Raw genomic sequence first — 22,238 nt, 5'->3', positions numbered from 1 at the left:
TTTTTTTGGTCTTTTTCAGACAGGGTCTCGCTATGCAGTTCAGGTTGGCCTTGAGTTCACTTTGTAGCCCAGACTGGTCTTGAACTTGCAACAATCCTCCTGCCTCAGCCTCCCAAGTGCTGGGATTACAGGTGTGTGCCACCACGCCCAGCTTTCTCTTATTTCATTGAAAATAAAGGTTTGTACTAACATTGTTTAGACAATTAAATGCTGATATCTTGTACTCTGAGTGGTTTAAAGATAACAATATGCAATATATTAACCATTGTTACCCTCCTATTACGTTGTTTTGAAATTTCATTTTTTTTCTCTTTAAAAAAAAAATGTCTTGGCCCATTTTTTAATCAATTGGTTTTGCTGCTATTGTTGGATTGTGAGGCTTTTTCCTGGACAAGATTTCGAACACTCTGCCCCACTCTGTCAGCTGGTTCCTCCCTGGAAAATACTGTCAGGCACAAAAACTGTGACTTCTTCCCTGGAAGGTAGAGCAAGTGTAGAGGAACAGGTTGAAGTAGGGGGGCATGTGTAACCACACAAGCAAAAGTCAGCAAACTGCTAGATCATATGACATCTGTGGTTAGGTTATCCCACACACAGCACCCTTAACTCACCACTGAATTTCAAGCTTATAGGAAGAATGGAAGTGGAAGGCTGTGAAAGAGTAAACAGGAGACCGCTGAACACACTGTGCATTGTTTTGAAAAGATCTTATTAAAACTGATAAAATAATAACACTGAAATAAGAACTCTTAGTGTATTAACAGAAATACTAATTTCTGGGTTTCCTTGCCAGTCCTTATATACATAAACAGAATTCTATAGAACTTTGCAAAATGACAGGCTTAACTGTTTAAAACAAATAACACTGTTAAAACAAATAACAAGTGGCCAAGGGCAGAAAGCACACAGATTTTGTTTCCTAACCACCACATTCCAAGTGAAAGACCCAGGGCTTCCTGAAGAAGCTCCAATTCCAGCCTGGAAAGGAAAAGACAAGCTGAGCCTGGTCCACCTGGTCCAGCCAGAGGATATAAAGAAAGGGCTGGGTTACATCCAAGGACTCAGGACCCAGATGAAACCCTACTGACCAAACTGAAGTGATTCAAGCAACAAAATGATAGTAACAGCCAACAGCCCAGAGACTAAAATGAGAGTTCATAAGCTGTGACGGTATGGTCCTGGATGTCCCTGAAGGTCGACGTGCTGATGGGCTGGTCACCAATGTGGCACTGTTGGGAAGGGGTGGAGCCTTTACACGAGCCTAGTCAAAGTCTTCAATCACTAGAGGTATGCCTTGAGGGGACAGGACACTCTGGACCCTTCCTCCTTCCCTTGCTAGGCCAGCAGTGAATAGTTTTGTCTACCACACATACCCACCATGATATGTCACACAGGCTTCACGCAACAGGATCAAAGGACCAACCAATGTTTGGCCGCAACCTCTAAAACTGTGGCAAAATAAACCTTTCCTTTTTATTTTTAAGTTATCTCAGTTATCTATCATAGTGACTGAAAGCTGACTAATATACAATCTTTTTTTTTTTTTGGAGACAAGGTCTCACCATGTAATCCAGGCTGCACTTGAACCCACTAAATTTCCCAGGCTGGTCTCAAACTCACAAAACTCACTACCCTCCTGCCTCAGCTTCCCAAGCCCTGGTATTATAGATGTGTACCACCATGCCCAGCTACACCATTAATACTTAAAGACAGACAGATGATAGATAGCTAGATAAGAAGATGAGAGAGTGAATCACTTCCTTACAGTAGAAACAGAACAGACCAACAGAGGGAGTGGCAGAGATAGAAAACTACCACGAGGCCCCACGTTGCCACACACACACTTCCTAGTGGCTATGATAAAAAGCAAGGACCCATACAGCCTGAGTCCTCTCCCTTCCACACACAAGGTAGCTGCTGAGGACAACCTGGGAACAGAAACTTCACAAGGGAGAGACCTGCAAACACTGCCTGCCCTACCAGGACAGAATGCCACACATCTCCTAGGGACACATGGCAGTTGCCTGAACTGAACTGACTTGACCCTTAGGAAGACTGGGAATACCACATCCAAGAGGTTCTACAGAACACCTGGCCTATGTTCTCAAAACACCAAGGTCAAGGACAAAGAAGGCTGGGAACAAGGCACAAAAACGAGGTAAATGTGAAATCTAGGGCCAAAACTGACATTCTTTTGCTATAAGGGACATTAACAGAAAACTGGCAATAGGTAAACAATGCACTGAGATGAAACAACTGTTTCACAACAAAGTTAATTTCTTGATTCTGATTACTGCACTGCAGTTATTTAAGAGACTATTCTTATTTCTAGAGACATCACAGTATTATCTCAGAAAATGCATGAAGTATTTACAGGTAAAAAGGGTTTAACTCTGCACTGGGCAATTTATGTTCATGTTTCAGAAAAAAAAGGCTATGTAACAGGAAGGAAGGGATGATTGTGGTTTTGGTAAAAGGAGTAAAGTATACAAAGGAATTCTCTGTAGAATTTTGCTGCTTTTCCACGCTAGAGGGATCATGCACCTCTTCAGGAACAGAGCTGCATATACTCCTGCAGGCTCACAGGAAAGCCTGGAGACTTGAGGTGTCCCTCACTCTGAGGCATATAACCATCATCAGCCTACATATGGGGCAACTTATGCTTCCTCACACCTTGAGAGCTCTCCCATAGAAATACAGAGTTCACCAACTCCCCTGCCTACCAAGAGGACACACAAGACCAGCACAGCAAGAAGAAACGCCCATGGGCGGGTAGATGGTAACAGAGCCAGAGATAAAGACTCACCAAACCTTAGCCCAATACCCAGCATGCTTCCAAGAGCACCTAACTCAGGACCTGGAGAATTCCCACACCCACAGTCCTCCACTTGTCAGCCCAAGGGTAAGAGATGAACACAGTGTTCACCTTAAATTCGAAGGCAAGCGAAAACAAGTGACACTGAGTCAAGTGGCCAAAAGGCCAGAGCAGGGCAGGGAACACAAAGATGTTACACACAAGGAAGGCACAGAGTGAAAGCTGGGGCCTCTTCAGCTGTGTAGAGCAGCCACATGTTCCAAACAGCTTTTTCTAGAGGGTACAGGCTCCAGATACACAACAGGAAAGAGAGCTGCTGTCCCCCTTTACCTGTGTGTGACTTCGTGGTGGCCATGTAGCATTGATTCTGAGGTAGCGACTGGTGAAGGGACGGGAAAGAGGGTAAAAGCTGCTGTCGTCCACAATCAGAAACGTTCCTACTGATCTCCTCTTTTGGTTCCTTATGGTCTCTCGCTTCCCGAACTTCTCTGGGGTCCTTGCTGGCTGCATGCTTCAAGATAAAAACAAGTAGTGACTGTGACTGTGTACAAGTAAATGGTTGCTCAAATAACATGCACCCAAAATCAGTTCTTTCTCCATTAATTCACCGCAAATGAAAGATAAAATGAGCCACTAAGGGAAGGCAGAGCGTTCACAAGGCCACACAGCACAGCTGTCCTCAAAGAAGCACCTACGCCAGGCATGGTGGCACATGCCTATAATCCCTGTAATCCCAGCACTTAGGAGGCTGATGCAGGAGGATCGTTGCAAATTCGAGACCAGCCCGGGCTACAAAGTGAGCTCAAGGCCAGCCTGAACTGCATAGCGAGATCCCATCTCAAAAAAACAAAAATAAACAAACAAACAAATAAATATTAGCAAGCTAAAAAATACCCCAAAACTCTCAGGAGTGTTTTCACAGTTTACCATGGCTATACTCTGTAACATTTCCAAAATAGCACGTGTTTTGTTCCACCATAGCTAATTATGCCACATTTTAAAATGATCTTCTACTCACAGTTCTGACAAAGCATCCCTTTTTCCTCTCACTGAGACTAGGGAGAAGTGGCCAAGATTGAGAACAACTGTAATTCAAAGCACTGGATGAATGTTAGGCTCCACAAAAGTAGGTTTGGGGGATTCAAGATACACTCCCTGAGGTTACACTGGGGTAAGCAGGCAAACAGTGGAGCTCCAGGAGAAAGGAAGCATAACCCCACATTACTAGTGAGAGCTGAAGGCTGTGCCCATTGTAGTGGGAGGCTGGGGAGGGGGTGCTCTCCACTGTGTCGTTGCAAAGGAGCTCCCTACTGTCTGTCTGTCTGCACTTTGCCTTACACTTGCATCTCACATGCAGCTGCTCTCTGTGCCTCATATACCTGCTGTCTTGTGCTCTCTCACACATCCTGCTGTCAATGTAGCACCTGAAAGCTTCTCAGAAACAGCTCTTATTTCCTTGATCCCAGTGAAGTTGCTCAATGTCTCACTGATATCCAGAACACAGAGGCTATGTGATGCTCTTGCTGGCCACTGACCTAGCAAATGGCTACGGTCTGAATGTGTCACATGTTGGGACGTAATCTCCAAATCTGTATGTTAATAGTATGGGGAGGCGGGGTCCTGGGGATGTAATCAGGGTACAGGAGGAGGCCATGAGGGCAGGGCCTGAGATGGTACAGACCAGAGACCTGGCTGCTTGCACAATCGCTCTGCCCTACCATATGACCCTCTGCCACTGCCACATCACAATGTAGTAAGAAGCCCTTGCCAGATACCATACTATGGCTGGTCTTCTCAGCCTCCAGAACCATGAGCTAAACTTCTACTCTGTAAATCACCCAGCAACAGAACAGAAAACAGACTGGCACAGGAACTGTCTTTGGATTCTAGCTGTGGTGACCTCAGCCCTATGGGGTTTGCTGTTGCTTCCCCCAGTGCACCCACCCAACTCACCAATCCTGTTGCCATAGGGCTTATGCTTTCCCCTGAGAGCCTTGCTTTCCCTTGAAAGCCTTAAAACTTCCTCCACTCTTGGAGTGCTCTTTCCTTTTGCTCTAAGGACTAACTCTCTCTTCCTCCTCCTCATCACAACTCAAATAGAACAGCTCCTTTTCCAGCCCTCCACTGGGTAACCAGCCTCAACACACAAAGCCCTGTTTCAAGGGAACAATGCAAAGCTGCTAAGCCTTTCTCTGCACACCAAGGCTGGGCACTGATGCTGCCACTACCCAAGTGCAGGACTCAGCTGCTACTCTTGTGCCACCTACCAGCTACCAACCAGACAGCAAATATACACTGGCCACCCCACCTCAGCTACGCTTGCAGACAGATACAAAATGGAATTTTAACTAACACAAAGTCTGAAGAGGAAACAGTCACACATAGCTAATCATTGTTTAGGTATAAAATCTACTCTTTCATTTAAAAGGTTATTTTCAAAATTCTAAACTATTAAGAACTGCTAAACTGAAGTGAGGATCTAACACAGCACAACCATGAGAAAAGAGTACTTGTGCACACAAAGAGGCCTTTGTCCTCACACAGCCTTACCAGCTGCCTGAACCATCACTGCAAGGCTCTGCACCCCAGATTCTCCCCTCTTGGCCTGGCCAGTTCCCAGGCAGTAGTGTGAGCTCTCATAGCTGGACATACATCACAACTCAGCACCAACTTGCACCACCATTAAGAACTGATCCCTCCCTCACAATGGAGGAGCAGGGTTACCTCCCTTCCTGCATCTAGAGCCCAGTGCTAGGCACATGTAGAAGGAGCAGGGTGCAGAAACAGACCCAGAGGAGAAAGCATGGGGCTGCCAGCCAACTCCTCCTGCAGTGTGCACAATTCAGTTATGAAAGAAATTAGAGAATCTCCAAAATCAGGGCCAGAGCTCTTAGATATCACACCAAGAGCAAAATCCAGAAAAGGAAACTAACAAACTGAACTTCATCAAAATGAAAAAACTATCCTCATTTTGACACTATACTCTAGCTACGAAAGATGCTACCATGAAAGAAGACTGGAGGAAGGGTCCATAGGATGTCTCTGTCCCTGCTCTTCCCCTTATTTGAGACAGGGTCTCGTACATAGTTCAGGCTGGCCTCAATCTAACAGCAATCCTCCTGCCTCAGCTTCCTAAGTACTAGGATTACAAGCATGCACCACCATGCCCAGTCGTACTATTTTTGTAGCATCCTGATAGTCTATAATTATTTTAAAATTTCCCAAAGCAGTGACATGCTCAGAAGAATAGTGTGAAAGGTTAAAACTGAGTCAGCTGACAAAGAGGGGAGCTGAGGAGCACCTGGGCCAGGGCCAGGGCTACCAGTGGGTATCACATAAGAAAGCATCTGAATGGCAGCCTACCAGTGGCTAAAACACCTAGAGGTAATGGGACCTCATGGCGGTTGCCAGTGCAGCTCGAGGCTACACCCATCTCCACCCCACAATTGCAGTACCAACCAGACAGCCACACCCAGTGCTCAGTCAGGTCGGTCCACTGCCATTGAAATAAAAGCAAGCACATCCCAAAAGGGGAAAAGTCAGTACTGGTGGGGAAAAATGACCATGCACAAAAGCTATTCTGTCCAAACAGAACACCTCTGAGGAATGAAAATTTATTAACAGACTCTGAAAAAATTAAAATCAGTATGTCTTGAAGGATAAGATGAAACATGATATAGAACTAGTTTTAATTAAAAGAACTAATCAGGTATTGAGCATGAAAAAAGTCAAAATCAACACATGGAATGAACAGAAGAATGTAAAGTGGAATTGGACACAGGCAAGGCTATCCAGAGATGGAAACCATCCTAAAGGAGATGGAAAATCATACGCAATATTTTCCTGGAGTTGACAGACAGAAATACTCAGACTGGAAGAGCTGATTGAGAAAAAAAATGGTCCTGGAGCCCTAAAGTTATAGAGGAAATAGCAGATGGTCTATACAGGAAGGACATGTGAACTTCAGAATGCCACCAGCAACAGCAGATACTCAGAAGTCCAAAAGAAGGTGATCATAACCCAGAATACATCCCCAGCCAAATTAATACTAAAGCAAAATAACAACACTACAGACATTTTGAAAAAAATTATTATGCAAGATATAGTAAAGAACCAAAGAACAGCACATTCCATGCTAAATTCAGGCAAGCATGGCCCATGCTAAATGTATGCAAGACTCATTTCTTTTTCAAGGTAAGCCTCAGCCTGATGCACTTCAGGTCCTTTGTCTTTGACTTCATCACACTCAGCCCTAATCAGCTTCATTTCTACTCACTTCTCAGTGAGACAGTGGGTGCTAAGTTCTGCTGAGCTGAACTGATACCTCTGGGCCCACAGCAGATGAGAAAGCAGTCTCCTCAACAGCGCTTGACATGTCTCCACACAGAGGCAAGAGAACCCTTCCCAAAGAGCCACAGCAAGGGAAGTGTAAAAGGCACCATCTCCTGACTGCTCACAAGCCTGGAAGTGATGACCTACCACGCAACCACTGCCATTCATTGCTTTTTCTCTTTAATACACTGAAGGCTACTTGCCATGAGTAAGACAAAGGAGAAGAAAGGAAACAGCAAGAGGCAGCACAAAATTACCAGGCCCAAAATAGACTTCGGCATAGTCTTGCGTGCCCTGTGAACCTTGACATCAGTGCCAGGAGTAGCAGGTTTCCGGTCCTCTGCATCTGCTCCCCCAGGCCCAGGCACTGGCACTGCAACCGGAGCCTGAGGAAGTGCGCTTGGAGTCCTGCCTCTACCAGCCACCCCAGGCAAAGTTTTTGCAGCATGGCCAGGAAGGGAGGAGACCAAGGTGCTTGGAGTCCTTGAGGGCTGCCCCTGGAGAGCAGGTTTGTTTAAGAAGTATCCATTGCTACCAATGACTGATGTCTGAATGAAGTCATCAGCAGAGACATGGTTCTGCTTCCCCACTTCCGTGTCTCTTTCCAAAACCCCATTCTCCGCTATCCGGGCTGCTCTGTGGCCACCTTCCTGGGGGCTGGCTCTGGTGCTCTCCTGAGTATGTTTGGCTGCGTCCGTGTGGCTGGTGTCGCCGCTCTTTTCACAGGCCCCATTTGTCTCCCCATCTGCAGCCATGGGAGCCTCTCCCGCTGGTTTCTCAGCAGGACCTTCATCGGCAGCCATAGGAATATCTGTGAAAGAGGAGAGAGCATCACCATGGCTGACAGCTGGCCTCCACGGCCCACCACAAACAGAAGATGCAGTCCATTCAGATGGCTTCCCTAAAACATCTACTGAAATCCTTTCATCTAGACACAAACCACCACTTAAGTTCAAATAGAGTAAATATTTTAAAAGCTTTTTTTTTTTTTTGGTACTGGGCATCAAACTTAGGACTTTGCACTTGCCAGGTAGGTGCTGTGCTGCTGAGCAAAATTATCCCTGGCCCAAAATTATTTAAATTAACTTCTAGTTAAGTCTGAAGCGTCAGCCAGGCATGGTGGCGCACATGTCTGTAATCCCAGCACTCGAGGCTGAAGCAGGAGGACTGCTCTGAATTTGAAGCCAGCCTGGGCTACAAAGGGAGTTCAAGGCCAGCCTGATTGCATAAAGACACCTCGCCTCAAAAAAAAAAAGTCCAAGGAGTCACCACAGTATGAAAAGCATGAGTGTTGTTAGAGATAAAAATAGAACTCCAGGGCTGGGCGTAGTGGCATACACCTGCAATCCTAGCACTCCTGAGGCTGAGGCAGGATGATCACCAGGAGTGATGATCTGGTGGCCAGCCTGGGCTATACAGTGAGCTCAAGGCCAGCCTGAACTACATAGCAAGACCTTGTCTTAAAATTAAAAAAAAAAAGAAAAAGACTTCACAAGCAGCTTCATACAAATAAGCAGGGAGATGGGGTCAGTGAGAGGGCAGCTTCTAGGATACCTCTCTTTGGGAAGCTGTCTCCTCTGACAATTCAGTCCCAACTAGGATGATCAGAAACAAGAACACATTCTGCATCAGGAGACAGAAGAATGCACTTAACCTGATGATGGGCTGAGGCAGGAGACACATGACTACATCCCTACGGGAGGAGAAGGTTCAGACAGGCCAGAGCTCCACGCTCTCCACCTTGTTCGTACACTGCTGTCACAGCCATTGCCTCACACTTTGTATTCTTTGTTGATCATATTAGTTTTCTGTCCTTCTACCCTGAGGACACAGCACATCAACAGGACTAGTGCACATCCTGTATGCAATTAATAATCTTTTCTAAATGAATCAGCAGTTATTAATCAATTTTTTGCACCCTTAACAAAACAATAGGCAGAAACTTCCTTAACTTGGTGAAGGCTATATACCCAATTCTAAAATAAATGCATTTTTACTCAGAAGTGGCAAATTAATTGTGTATGAAATCAGAAATAATTTACAGACATATATTAATACTGTTTATCATAAAAGAAAAAGAGCTACTGGGTGACACTAAAAAGGGAGAAAGAGAAGGGTGCATACTATCAATAGAGGGGCTGGTGGTCTTGTTGCACCTGATACATTAGAAAATTCCAAGAAATAGAGGAGGAGTAGAGACAGGAAGGGGCCAATAGGTAGGAAACGAATACCAGACAGGTCTTAAGAGGTCTCACAAATGGTGAAGCATTGGTGGGGGAAGACAGCATGAGCAGATGAACCCCAGAGCTGGCAGAGAGCACCAGGTTGCCACAGCACCCAAGAAGCAAGCAGGTAAGAGGCCTCAACCTGGCTGAACACCTACCCCCAGATGTCGTCAAGGTGAGAGCAGGATGCAGGCAAAGGTCAGACCTGGGCCAGAGCCCCCACAGGTCCCAGCCATCAGCCTTGCAGAGGTGATCCAGTCAAGACACTGCATTCCAAGTTATCTGGCCAGCACCTCTGAAGCATTGTCAGGTGGACCATGTGTACACTCAGGGCACTATAGGTGCATTTTAGCACATGCAGAACCAAGTGTCCATACCTACTCCTTACCCAACAACCACCTGCCCACACTCCCTCCCACTGCCCTTTCAATGCCTCTCCCTAGGTCCTCCAGGCCTCTACTTCACCTTGGCTAGAATGTCATATAAATGGAAGCACACAGCACGTAGCCTTTGAGGTATGGCTTCCTTCACGTGGTAAAACAAATGTAAGATTCATCCCTGTTATTGCATGGAACCACGCAGGCCAACCTGCTCACCATCTCATTATGTGGCTATACCATAGTCTGCCTATCCAGCTGTTATCATGTGAGGCCTGGATGGGTGCCAGTTTTCAGTGGTATAAATAAAGATCCTGTAACATTCCTGAGACCGTTCACCTTCACTTTCTGGGTATACTTTAGGGTAAGGATAGGTGGAGGTTTTGCTTTTCATACTTGTTTCTTCCTTCTCAAGCAGATCTTTCCGTGTGTGTGTGTGTGTGTGTGTGTGTGTGTGTGTGTGTGTTTGTCTCTGTCTGTCTGTCTGTCCCTCTGTTCAGGAATACAAAGAGAAGGAATTATACAATAACCCTAGGTAAAACTACAAAGTCAGCAGCCCTGGGACAGATACTAGGCAGACAAAGTCACTTCTCCAGCCAGCAAACACAGTCCTTACCTTCTCTCAGCAGCTCAGTTTTCATGCAGCAATCCTGCTTAGTTTCCCCCTTGGCCGGAACTGCCTGCTTTAAAAACAAAACAAAAAGCCATCAACCTGGATATAGCAGAGACAGACTGTACAACCTCCTAGCATGATTTCCCTAAAATAAATCACAGTTACAAAACTCACTATCAGATTCTCAGGGTTGAGTTCTTCAATCTATAGATAGCAGTTACCTTCAGGAAGAGGGCAGCATTCAGAAAATAGTCCAAAGAAATGTCCACCTATTCTGTAGTTTTGGAAATAGTTTTTTAACAATAAGAGTGCTTTGATGTATTATATAATTAGAAATGCGAAATGCTTTGTTATGTCACAGAAATGCTATAATTTATTTTAATATGCATTCTGCCGCCAACAATAATTCACCTAAGTCAGTAGTGGCAAACCTATGGCACGCATGCTACAGCTGGCTGTTTATCATTGAAAGTTCTAAAAGGCTCACCCATCACTAACCTTAGTATTTCCAATGTTTAAGGAAAAAAAAAAAAGTTACAGAAATGTTTTGTTTTTGTCTTTTTGAGACAAAAGTTCAGTGGGCCTTGAGCAGTCTGCAGTTCAGACTGGCCTTGAGCTCATTTTGTAGCCCAGGCTGTTCTTGAACTCCCAAGAATCCTCCTGCCTCAGCCTCCCCGAGTGCTGAGATTACAGGCATATGCCACCACGCCCCGTGAGATTTGTTTTTTAAGACAAAAAACTCATCTTAAAGAGATTTAGAGTGGTTGGAGAAGTCAATGTAAACACACAAAAATGCTCTTAATCAGGTCTTTACAGATGCAGATGGAGTAGTAGCAGAACATTAGCAAAGGTCCTGCACACATTTGGGTGAAAAGATGCAGACCACTCCGGTATTGGGCTCCCAGAATCTAAGGGCCTAACAGCCATCACACTTCTGACAACTTCTGCAATGTTTTCTCCAAAGACACCAGGAAATTTTCTCAGAATGTTCCCACTGAACTTTGAGCTCATTGCTAATTCTACTTCACACCACATCTGGCTCCCAAGTGCACAGCCATTACCCATTTGTCACTTTGAGTCCCCAACCATGATATCATCCATCCTTCCTCAATCCTGCTGAAAACAAATGTCTCACTTCAGTGTTTCCCAAATGCTCCCACCAGCAGCCTTCTTGGGAGGGGCTGATAACTTCATTACACCTCAGAAACATAGGTCAAGAAAGGATGTGAGCAGGGCCAATCTCTCCTTGGCTTCTGGTGTAGCTCAGCTTTTACTGTATACTGAGCACTTTAAAGGTCCCTGAAAGGGCCTGTTTTTTGAGGTGCACACATATACATTCAGGGAGGGTCCACAGGGACTGCCTGATCCAGCCTCACAAGCCTCTACCTCCACCTATACATGTATTTCACACAGGACAGTCTTAGTCTGCAATTGATGGGACCTGGGGGACATCTGTAGTCATCTCTTCCTAGCACTTGGAGTGAAGGTCAACCACTATGACTGAACACTCATCATGTTCCAGGCAGACAAAAAACCTCAGTGGTTCACAGCCCCTATCCTAGCAAACTTGACATTGAGTGCAGGGAGCAGGCTAGTTTAGTGGTTTTTACATCTTCAAAGGTTTTTACATCTTGTAAACAACAAAGGACAATATGTAACAGACTTCTGAGGTCAAAGTCACCTGTGAATCTTTTCAGAAAAAGATTCCTCTCCTCCACTATCCTCGTTTTTTTTTTTTTTCTTTTCTTATTTTTGACTTTTTGAGACAGGGTCTCACTATGCAGTTCAGGCTGGCCTTCAACTCACTTTGTAGCCTAAGCTGGCCTCAAACTCACAGCAATCCTCCTGCCTCAGCCTCTCAAGTGCTGGGATTACAGGCGTGCGCCACCATGCCTGGCTAGATTCTTGTTTTAGCAGGGGAGAAGGAGCAGAAACGAACAGGTTAACCTGTAAGAGCACAGAGTGCTGTGTAGTCTCTAAGCTATACTTGTGTAGGCACAGCCCGTCCACCACTCCTCCCATCCGCCCCCTGCCCTGTCTTACTGTCCTACCAACTAGCTCTACTAGTCCTTTCCCCCACCACATCCCAATGCCCACCATGTAGGAAGAGGAATGATAGAGCCTTCCCAAGGATCAGGAAGGGTCTGGGCAGACCCACAAGCCTCTACCTCCACCTGTACATGTTTTCCACATAGGATAGACCCAAATGATACTGAAAACACCCAAGAGGCACAATCAGTATCTGCTGCCTGAAACTAGGAAAGGCCAAGACATAGCCACTCTGTGATCCTTGTTCAGGGTCGGCACAGAGTAGGGCAGTGCCAGGGATGCACATGGAAAGCTCAGCCCAGGACCAGAGCAGGAAGTAAAACTGAAACTCAAATGCTCTCTGTGGTTGAACCCACATTTTATCTAACAAGAGGGAACATGTTCTCATCACTTTTGCAAAGGGACCAGCAACCTATACAATGCTCAGAACTCCTGATATGGGTGGACACCGAGCTAGACAAGGACTGCAGATGGGACCTACAGCCCAAAACATAACAAGTTCCATCCCACTGCAATTCTTGTTATTGTCACTTGTTTTTCACACCCATACTTGCAATGACAGAAGCAAACAGATCCACTGGCAGACTTCAAATCCTGATCCATACCCAGCTCATGGTACAGAAATGAAATCTTGACAACGAAAAGGCCCTCTTGAGCTGGGTGTGGTGGCACACACCTGTAATCCCAGCACTTGGGAGGCTGAAGCAGGAGGATCATTGCAAGTTCGAGACTAGCCTGGGCTAAAGTGAGCTCAAGGACAGTCTGGGTGACCTGCTTCTGTCCGCTGCAGAGGAGCCTTACCACACACCTGAAGGAGGAAGAGAACTGGTTTTGGGCACAGAAATTACTGCCAATAGCAGTATAAACAACAAAAACTCTAACCACATCAGAGTCCTCGAATCAACAGCCCTTGGAAACAACAGATGCACCAAGAATTAATTGCAACTTGAATCCTATGTACCATCTCTCCTAACAACCAAAGCTCCTGAAGAAACGGCCTTTGCCAGATTGGGGTAAGCAAAGTATAAATCAAGTTCAAAGCACCATGTACTGCCCAAGCAAGAAAGTGCTGAAAGGATGACAGACATGTCACAAGAACACTGTAAAGGCTAATTAATGGGGTTCCTACTGGCTAAATCTGAGAAATTCAAAAAACAAAAAGGAAGGATGACAGTAATAGACTGTAACCCACTGAACACAATGAGGACAGCATGAGTGCACATTAACATTAAACAGATGGATGATTAGTAAGAACACTGCCATCCTGAAGGACACTGATCATGGAACCTCAGGCCACACCACCACCTGTACTCTGAAGATTGGAATTAGGTGCTACCCTCACAAAGTGACAGTAGCCATGGCATGAAGAGAACCACTGTGAGGTCACCTCTAGCTACGGTCACCTCATGCCCACAAGGCACACTATGGAGCTCCCCAGACAAAAGATATTGATGAGCACACCTCCCAAGACCTTGCTCAAAACTAAAAAGCCTGAGGGAGGCCAAAGTCAAGTTCAAAAAAAGGTGTAAGGTGGGTGCCTCAGTCACTTTCCTGTCGCTAAGACACAATGTTGGGCACCCATAACATACTGAAGGACAGAGGTTCATTCTGGCCCCCAGTTGTTGGTCCACAGCCAGCTGGCTCCAAGGCAAAAAATGCCATAGAAGAAGGGCCTCTGCCAAGGATTGCTGCTCATTCCACACAAGCCAGAAAGCAGAGAGCGAAGGGAGGAGCCACAGAAAGACGCACCCTCCTAGGTTACACCCCCGCTGACCTGCCTCTTCCAACCAGGCCCTGGGCCTAAGGAGCTACTCAGCTCATCAACACATGAACCCAGTGGTAAGTACAGAACCCCCACAAGCCAATCACCTTCCACACACAAAATAATTGGGCGGGGAGGCCACAGTTTAGATCTAACCCATAACAAAATGCAACAAGTGATTCTTCCAAAAGCTTTGGTATTAAATGTTTTTCAGTCATTGAGAATCTTCAGGCCGGACATGGCGGGGCATGCCTATAATCCCAGCACTTGGGAGGCTGAGACAGGAGGATCGCAAGTTCGAGACCAGCCTGGGCTACCTAGTGAGTTCAAGATCAGCCTGAACTGCACAGTGAGACCCTGTCTCAAAAAGACCAAAAAATATAATCCCAGCACTCAGGAGGCTACAGCAGCAGGACAGCTCTAGTTCTAGGTCAGCCTAGGATGCAAAAGCAAGTTCAAGGCCAGTCTGAAGGACATAGCAAGATCCTGTCTGAAAAAAAAAACAAAACAAAACAAAAAAAAACCCACAGGTGTGGAGGCACATGCCTGTAATTCTAATATTCAGGAGGCAGGAAGATTACAAGTCCCACCTGAACAATTTAGTGAGACCCTGTCTCACAAATAAAAACAAAAATTTTAAAAGGGAAGGGGAGAGGAGAGGGGGGAAAAGGAAAGAGAAAGAAGGAGAGGAAAAGGGAAGGAAAGTGAAGTGAAGGGGAGGGGAGGGGAGGGGAGGGGAGAGAGAGGACAATAAGAACAGGACCGGACTCTATGTCTGCCTGCTGTGCATATTGTCAGACCGGGAACAGAGGACATTCACAGGATAAAAGACACAGGGTGGTGAACCAGGAACCATGACTGAATGTGAAATATCTATCTGTTTTTGTGAGACTTACACTAAATATTCAAGAACAAACCTCAGGTCCACTTCAAACTCAGGTTGAAAAAAGAATTCCTAACCAGAACGTGGCATTTCTAGAAACTGTGAGGCTTTTTCAGTCTTTCAGATATAAAATTCTAAACAAAAAGATAAGCAAGATGAAAGAAAAAGAGTGAACAGCTTACTAAACAGCCACAGTGAAAATGTATGCAAACTAAGGTGGGTGGGGTCCAGGACCAATGGCTGGAGTAGGTACCTAAGAACACCAACTCTCTCTTAAAACAGAGAGAGAACTACAGAGTCCAAAAACTCTACTTTTCTTAAATATGGTTTTAAAAAGGAAAATATTGCCAGGCATGATGGCACATACTTGTAATTCCTGCAATTGGGAGGCTGAGGCAGGAGGACTGCCCTGAGTTCGAGGCCAGCCTGGGCTACACCCTATCTCAAAACAAGACAAAGAAAAAGAGAGAGACAGACAGACAGAGAGCAAGGTCACTCTCTTACTGTGTCCATGTCCCTTAAGCTAAACCACTGGAAAATCCTCAGAATCTGCAAATGTGTCTGAGGCTCTCAAGACTCTGTAAAACATAACAGGCCAAGTCTTTCCCCTAGGGATCCCAAGTTCGGGGAGCACCCTGTGCTCTGGAGGCAACTCACGAGCGGCCAGGCCACACCCCTAGTCAGTCACACACACCACATCCTGCCATTCCTGGCAGTGAAAACCTAACACGCTTTGTGGTGGCTGAGCTGACACAGCAACATTGCCTTCGCCAGCCTATGCAGACTCTCAGTCAGCTCCAACACTAAGTGAGGAACCAAGCAGAATAGTGCATAATGGCAAAGACTGATATGCTACCCACAGGTGTGTGTGAGGTGTGTACATATGTGTGCACAAAATCCCCTTGATGCATAATCAGAATAGATATAAGTGACAGTATAACAAAATGAGGCAGGAGGACTGCCATGAGTTTGTGGCCAGCCTGAGCTACATAGCTAAAGGCCACGTGAACTACATAAAAAGACTGTCTCAAAAAAATAAAAATAAAGAGCAAGGAAAAAGAAGGGCAACATAATGGAGTCCACTTACTCACACTTGACATGCCAGAGTTGGTTTGACTATCTTTCTAGAAAATAGTGTGCTACTCTTTGAATGTCTATTTCAACATATTAAGGTACTGGGGTGACTGGAGAAAAAAAAAAAAAAACAGGAAAAAATTTCCAATCCATCAAACTTTTTCTGGCCGGGATACAGCTCAGTGGCACAGCACCTGCCTGACAAGCGTGAGGTCCTGAGTTTGATTCCTGGGAACCCCCACCTCAAGAAAGGGGGGAAAAAAAGAAACTTTTTCTTTTAGTGCAAAGTGGTTGGTTTATTTATACACAAAACCTAAGGGAAAAAGTTTTCCAGAAAGTGAAGCTGAATCTTGCCCCAGGCTAGATGAGCCCTAGGTCCAGTGCACCTAGCTCCCAGAGCAAGCACACAAGGCTGGAAAGACACAGGAAATGTGGGGAAAGGACAATGTGTGAAAAGGGTGGTGAGCAGGAGAAGGACCCGTATACAAAACCTACATCCTTCAGTGAGACCTGGTGTGGGTGTGTGTCCATTCCAGTGACCCCACAAAGTCTCTCTGGCCACATAGCAGAGAGCTCCTATCAACATTTTAATCCCAGGTAGGGATGCACATTTAGATAACCTAGACTTTTTTTTTAATGATTGAAATTAAAAATCATTACCACTGCCTTATTTGCATGGCCCTCCCTCTAAACCAAACTATATAATAAACACACAATAATCACTTACAACTTAACGCAATCTGTAAGTAAAACAAAGGCAACATGTACACAACATTTCACTTGAATAAATTGGAGTTCACAGAACAGCACTGCTTTTCATCTACAAGTAGCCATTTTTCCTCTGCCATTTAACAAGACTGCATCAACTACAACTTGCCATAATACAGTTAACTAAATTTCACTGCAATTGATTTTAGACATCTTTATGTAAGTTTGTTTCTACTATACATAAAGTATAAATTATTAAGGTTAAAATTCAGTGAGGTGTCCATGTCTCCACCAGCAAGCTTCTCTGCGGCAAATTGGGGCGCACCTGCTAGGAAGGTCACTAAGCTCCACCCCTCAATTGCCCACCTGTCTACTTGTAACAAATTGCTGATTTTGTTTCTTTTTTTCAAATAACATCTGGTGGCAGGGAAAGGATAGAAACTCAAGACCCTGCTCCTTAGGAAATACCTAAATTCAAAGGCAAATAAAGAATAGATATCTTTTAGATAACCTGTATTAATGTTCTTCAAAGACAAGCCAGTGAACATATCTAAGTAACTTTGAAAATTTAAATTTCAAAGACATAGAAGAAAGAACCAATGCAACTGCAGCAGCTCTAGGCTGGACAAGGTGCTGACCTTTGGGACACCACAAAGAACAGACCACTGCTTCAGGATGCCTGGTCCAGGAAGGGGCTGGTAACAAGGAGCTCAGCTCCAGGAGGTGAGAAGGACCCTACCCAGCTCTGTCAGGCTCAGGCCTGCGCCCTGGCTGCCCTGCCTGCCTAGCACTACTGATCCCCACCATCTGCAGCTTTAAACTCCTTCCAAGTTTTTGCAGCTGTCTCTGCTGAGGAAGTGATGCCCACCCCCATGTATTTACTGAAGACAGCACACTGTAGTCTTTTTTGTCATCTATCCAGCTAACGGCCACCAGGAGGCAAGGTAAGGAGGTCATTCACAGCATCTACAAAGACACAGTTAGAAGAACTACCTCAAAAGCAGTCATTTTACTTCTTTTTCCACCTAATACCTAGTTTTCACAACATACCCTACCTATGTATAACATGCCAGGTAAGCTGAAAAGAGTCTGTGTTTCATGAGCAAACTAACAATAATGATGACAACAGTTCTCAATGCCCATGAAGCAGTCTCCACACAGGGCCTACATGTTCTGGGAGGTCAGCGTGAAGTGAGAGAAAAAAACCACCACCAACCCAGCCTCTGCGGGTCAGGCTGCGTGAGCTACAAGCAGAGGCCATGGGTACACAAGCCTATGAGGGAGACCTCAGAAGAAGACACATACACTCATGCCAGGGCTCTCCGGAAAGCTGAGCTCTGAACAAAACCACTAGGCTCCAATTGTGACCAGCTCTATTTGACATACACACAACTAGGGTGGCAACTCTGAAAGGAGCATGCTCTCAACACACTCACTCTGACTTACCAAGCACAAAGTATATACCCTAGAGGCAGAACTCATCTCAGCAATAAGGCTTTACCACAAAGTGTCTTCACACAAAACTGCTTCCCAAGTCTTCACAAGTCTAGAGCTGTCAAACTGACCTAGTGTGCCGGTCAACTGGATAGTCCCAGGGGGGACTGGGCACACAGGCCAGGCCAGCCCAAGGGCCTAGGCAAAATGTGGCCCAGGAGTGCCACTCTGTGAGCTGCAAAATCACCTGTAAAACTGCAACACATTCATGGGTCGCAAATTCTGCTGGGTTTTCTGGGAGCCAACTCCAAGATCTGCTCTGGGTCCCACAGTGCCAGCTCAGGCTTTCCAGAAAGCCTGACGGGGCCAGAGGCCACACTCCCTTTCTGGCCAGCAGGGCCTTCCTCATGGCACAAATAAGCTACCCCCTGCCTCCCCAGAAAGAGCATCCACAGGTCACTTCCACATCTTTGTGAGGTTATAGAAGTCAAGGCCTGCATGAATACAGAGACTGCTAACTGCTGCACATAACTCACATTGAAAAGGAGTCAGAAGCTGGCTGTGGTGGTATGTAATCCCAGCGACTCATGAGGCTGAGGCAGGAAGATCACAAGTTTGAGCCTAACCTGGGCAACTCAGCAAGTTCCTGTTTCAAACCGTTTGCTAGGTGTGGTAGCTCATGCCTATAATTCTAGTACTCAGGAGGCTGAGGCAAGAAGACTATCAAGAGTTCAGGGCTTGGGCTACGGAGTGAGTTCAAGGCGAGCCTGGACTATACATACAGTGAGGCCCTATGTCAAAATTAAAATTTTTTTTTTAAAAAAGCTGGGGATGAAGCTCAGTGGCAGAACTTTTGTCTAGCATGAACAAGGCCCTGGGTTCAATACCTAGTTCCAAGGGGAAAAAGCCACAGCCAGTCCAGAGGGATGGCTAATGGATTCCCCACTGAGGAGAGCAGAGGGCTGCAATGGCAGCTGAGGGAAAGATGTAACTCTCACATGGGAAGGTGGACATAGAATCATTCTGGAGTGAATGACAGCCTTCCCTCTGTGGCCTCTGCATACTTCCACCCTGACCCTCGAGTTGTGGGTTGGCTTTCACACAGCACCAGTCTGTGGTGGCAGACAGGAGAGGGAGACCTCACCACTGCCTTCAACTTGTCTCAGAGCTCCAGGGTGAGAGAGAGACCATGAGAAGAACAGTCCTTCCCACCAAAACACCTAGCCCCAGGCCCACTCACAGCTCTATGCACAGGGCAACAATCACCTTCTCCACCTCAGAGTGGAGACTGCCTTCTATAAAAATAAAAATGTCAAGCTCAGTCTGCCACCTGCTACTTTCCTCCTCCACAAAGTATAGGTGGAGCTTGGAGGACAGGTAGCCGCCTCCTCAGGAACAGTACAAGTGGCTCCCAAGACAGTGTCTTCAGCAGTGCAGAGCATTCTCTGCCACCCTGATCTCGAGTGTCTCCCCACGTCAGTGTCACCAGCTAATTACCAAGGGGGTGGGGAGAAAGAGAATGAAGCTCTTCAATATATGAAATTTTCTTTTCTCTTTTTGTCTTTCCCTTGGCAAAACAAGGAGAGTTTGTTCCTAAATTTGGAAAACACAATTAATATCCAAAGTAGCCCCAGAAATTTCATTTAAAGAATTTCAAAAGACCAGAACAGATTTGATTCCCTTTCCATCTGTTATTTAACCCTTAAATGGCCCTCTGTCTTGGTTACTTTTCTCTCCTTGCTAAGACAAAATATCTGATGCCCAAAATTAAGTAAGGGAAGGTTTATTTAGCTCACAGTTTGTGGAGGTTTCAGTCTGTAATCAGCTGGCTCCAAGCAGGGTAGCACGGCACAGGGGCAACAATTCAAGATGGCAGAAGACAGCAAAAGCAGCAAGAGCACAAGGATGGGAGAACAGGCCTCTTTTCCTCCCTTCTGTTTTAAATAGGTCACCCTGCCCTCCAGAGCAGGTGTAGCACTCACACAATCCCCATGCCCTCCTCTTACATGGGATGCTGTATACAAAGTAAAGACCCTGGCTTCCTGCTGAGTCTTACTTAAACTTTTAAACTTCTCAGGTTGATACAATGTATCAACCATTATACCACTCTGCAAAAAAAACAAGAAACCATGCAGGCTTGGTGGTGCATGCCTGTCATCCCAGCACTGGGGAGGCTGAGGTAGGAGGATTGCCATGGTAGGGTGGACTACACAACGAGTTCAAAGCCATCCTGAACTGCATAGCAAAATCACCTCAAAGACACACACACACACACACACACACACACACACGGTTTCTCTGTCCTTGCTGTTCTTACCTAGGGCTCTTTCAGGCACTATATGTCTCTAAGAAAACATGGCTGATGCTTCTCCCCGAGAGGTCTGCGTTCCTCACCCTCTCCTGGGTAGAACTCATAGCTGCCTAGACCCACAAAATGTGTGGAGACCCTCTCTCCATAACATGGCGCCAGATCACGCCTCATCACAGCTCTACTGTGCTGGTTCTGGAGCTGCCTGGCCACCACCTGTGGGCTGTAAGTAGTGCTCTGGCCAGCAGCCACTCAGCCAGCCTCCAGCACCAAATGTGCATGTGACCCTTTAGATAAGCCCAATCCAGTTTCCAAGTCCTCCAGCCGAGGCTCTAGGCTCAAAGACCAGAAGGAAGTCACTCACCCATTCGTGCTGCTGGGCCAGAACATCACAGGGTAGTACCATATAGCAGTCTTCTTCCTGCCCTCCTTCCCTTGGCCATCACTGAGGCCCCACCAGGGGTAACAAGGAAGCCACCTGTGCTGCTCACACAGGTCTGGCACACAGAAGTCCCTCAGCAATCCAACTCTATGCTCAATGGCCTCTAAGTCCTGGCTAAATAGCCCTGGTCTGCATCCTCAGGAAATCCGATCTACAAAGAATGTAGAGCAAACGTGGCACATGAGTACTCAAACCAGTCATTACAAATGTACCCTGTGCAGATGTGCAGAGTGTGTGGCCCCAGTACTATAAGGCACAAATGCACAGGCTGCAGTGCCTTTCCCACTCTAAACCCTCTACAGTTCCACTCACGCAAATTACTCTATGAACCGTTTTAGGTCTTCAGAGGGAAAACAAAAACAAAAGCCAGTCATGGTCAGAACCAACTCCCTCCATATGACTTGTGACTGTTGGGCCAGGAGTTGGGGTCAACTTTTAGTTTGACTTTCTATGTAATTTGCTACATGAAGACAGAGGCACATTACACATTTCTTACCACCAATAAATATGCGATTTTCTAGCTTAAACATCAGTCTCTTTTGAGAATGCACAGTTACAATAAATTGTAAATTATTATAATTGTAAATTATTGTAATAATTTGTAAAAATTGTAAATTATTGTTACAGTAAATTTAGTTTACTGAGAAAATCAAGTTACTGAACCTGTTAAGTGACAACCTGCTCCCCAATGGGGTCACTACATTACAGCACCATGGGGACTTCCACCTGGACACACTAGCCAGCCAGCTTCCCCTGTGACCAACTCCTGACTCCATGGCAGGTCCAAGTGAGCACTCACAGAGACACAGCTGAGGACATGCCTTTGGAGACTTACCCATACTCACTTTTCTTTAATTTACTATGGAGCAATTTAAGATAAAAGTTCACAAATTACAAGGTGGCAGAGCATCAAGAATGCCTCACAGAAGGCCAGGATCCAGCTCAGTGGCAGAGCACCTGCCTAGCATGTAGGAGGCCCTGTGTCTGACCCCATTCCCAAGTTCGGGGTATGACAGGCTCATAGAAGGCATAAAACCAGGACAGTACTGTGTAGATCACCCAGCCCCAGGCTCTTCCTTTGTACCCAGCAAGAGCCACACTGACTGAGCTTTCAGAGATTACACTGAAACTAGCATTAACCAGGTTCCAGGGGCTGGGGATTTAGCTCAGCGGCAAAGCGCCTGCCTGGCAAGCACAAGGTCGTGAGTTCGGTTCC

General features: G+C 45.9%; 1 protein-coding gene across 9 annotated transcripts in view; it reads right to left on the bottom strand.

Annotated features, from left to right (window-relative positions):
- Positions 1 to 22,238, bottom strand: part of Ehmt1 (euchromatic histone-lysine N-methyltransferase 1) — a 151,114-nt gene that overhangs the window by 82,439 nt on the left and 46,437 nt on the right. For 6 of the 9 annotated variants that reach the window (XM_005408624.2, XM_005408629.2, XM_005408626.2 and 3 more), the window contains exons 1-4: positions 20,945 to 21,001; positions 10,366 to 10,432; positions 7,405 to 7,958; positions 3,146 to 3,326 (exon numbers count right to left, since the gene is read on the bottom strand). In XM_005408624.2, the coding sequence (XP_005408681.1) occupies positions 3,146 to 3,326; positions 7,405 to 7,958; positions 10,366 to 10,432; positions 20,945 to 20,986 (844 nt within the window). In that variant the 5' untranslated portion in view covers positions 20,987 to 21,001. Of the gene's footprint in view, positions 1 to 3,145; positions 3,327 to 7,404; positions 7,959 to 10,365; positions 10,433 to 20,944; positions 21,002 to 22,238 lie in introns of those variants that run through there. The other 3 variants (XM_005408625.2, XM_005408627.2, XM_005408628.2) reach the window with 3 other exon arrangements.

The sequence above is a fragment of the Chinchilla lanigera genome, unplaced genomic scaffold, assembly GCF_000276665.1.
Source record: "Chinchilla lanigera isolate Chin_1 unplaced genomic scaffold, ChiLan1.0 scaffold00112, whole genome shotgun sequence".
In the NCBI taxonomy this organism is placed as follows: Eukaryota; Metazoa; Chordata; class Mammalia; order Rodentia; family Chinchillidae; genus Chinchilla; species Chinchilla lanigera.
The sequence above is the reverse complement of the archived record's forward strand: the minus strand, read 5'-3'. Positions and strand labels throughout refer to the sequence as shown.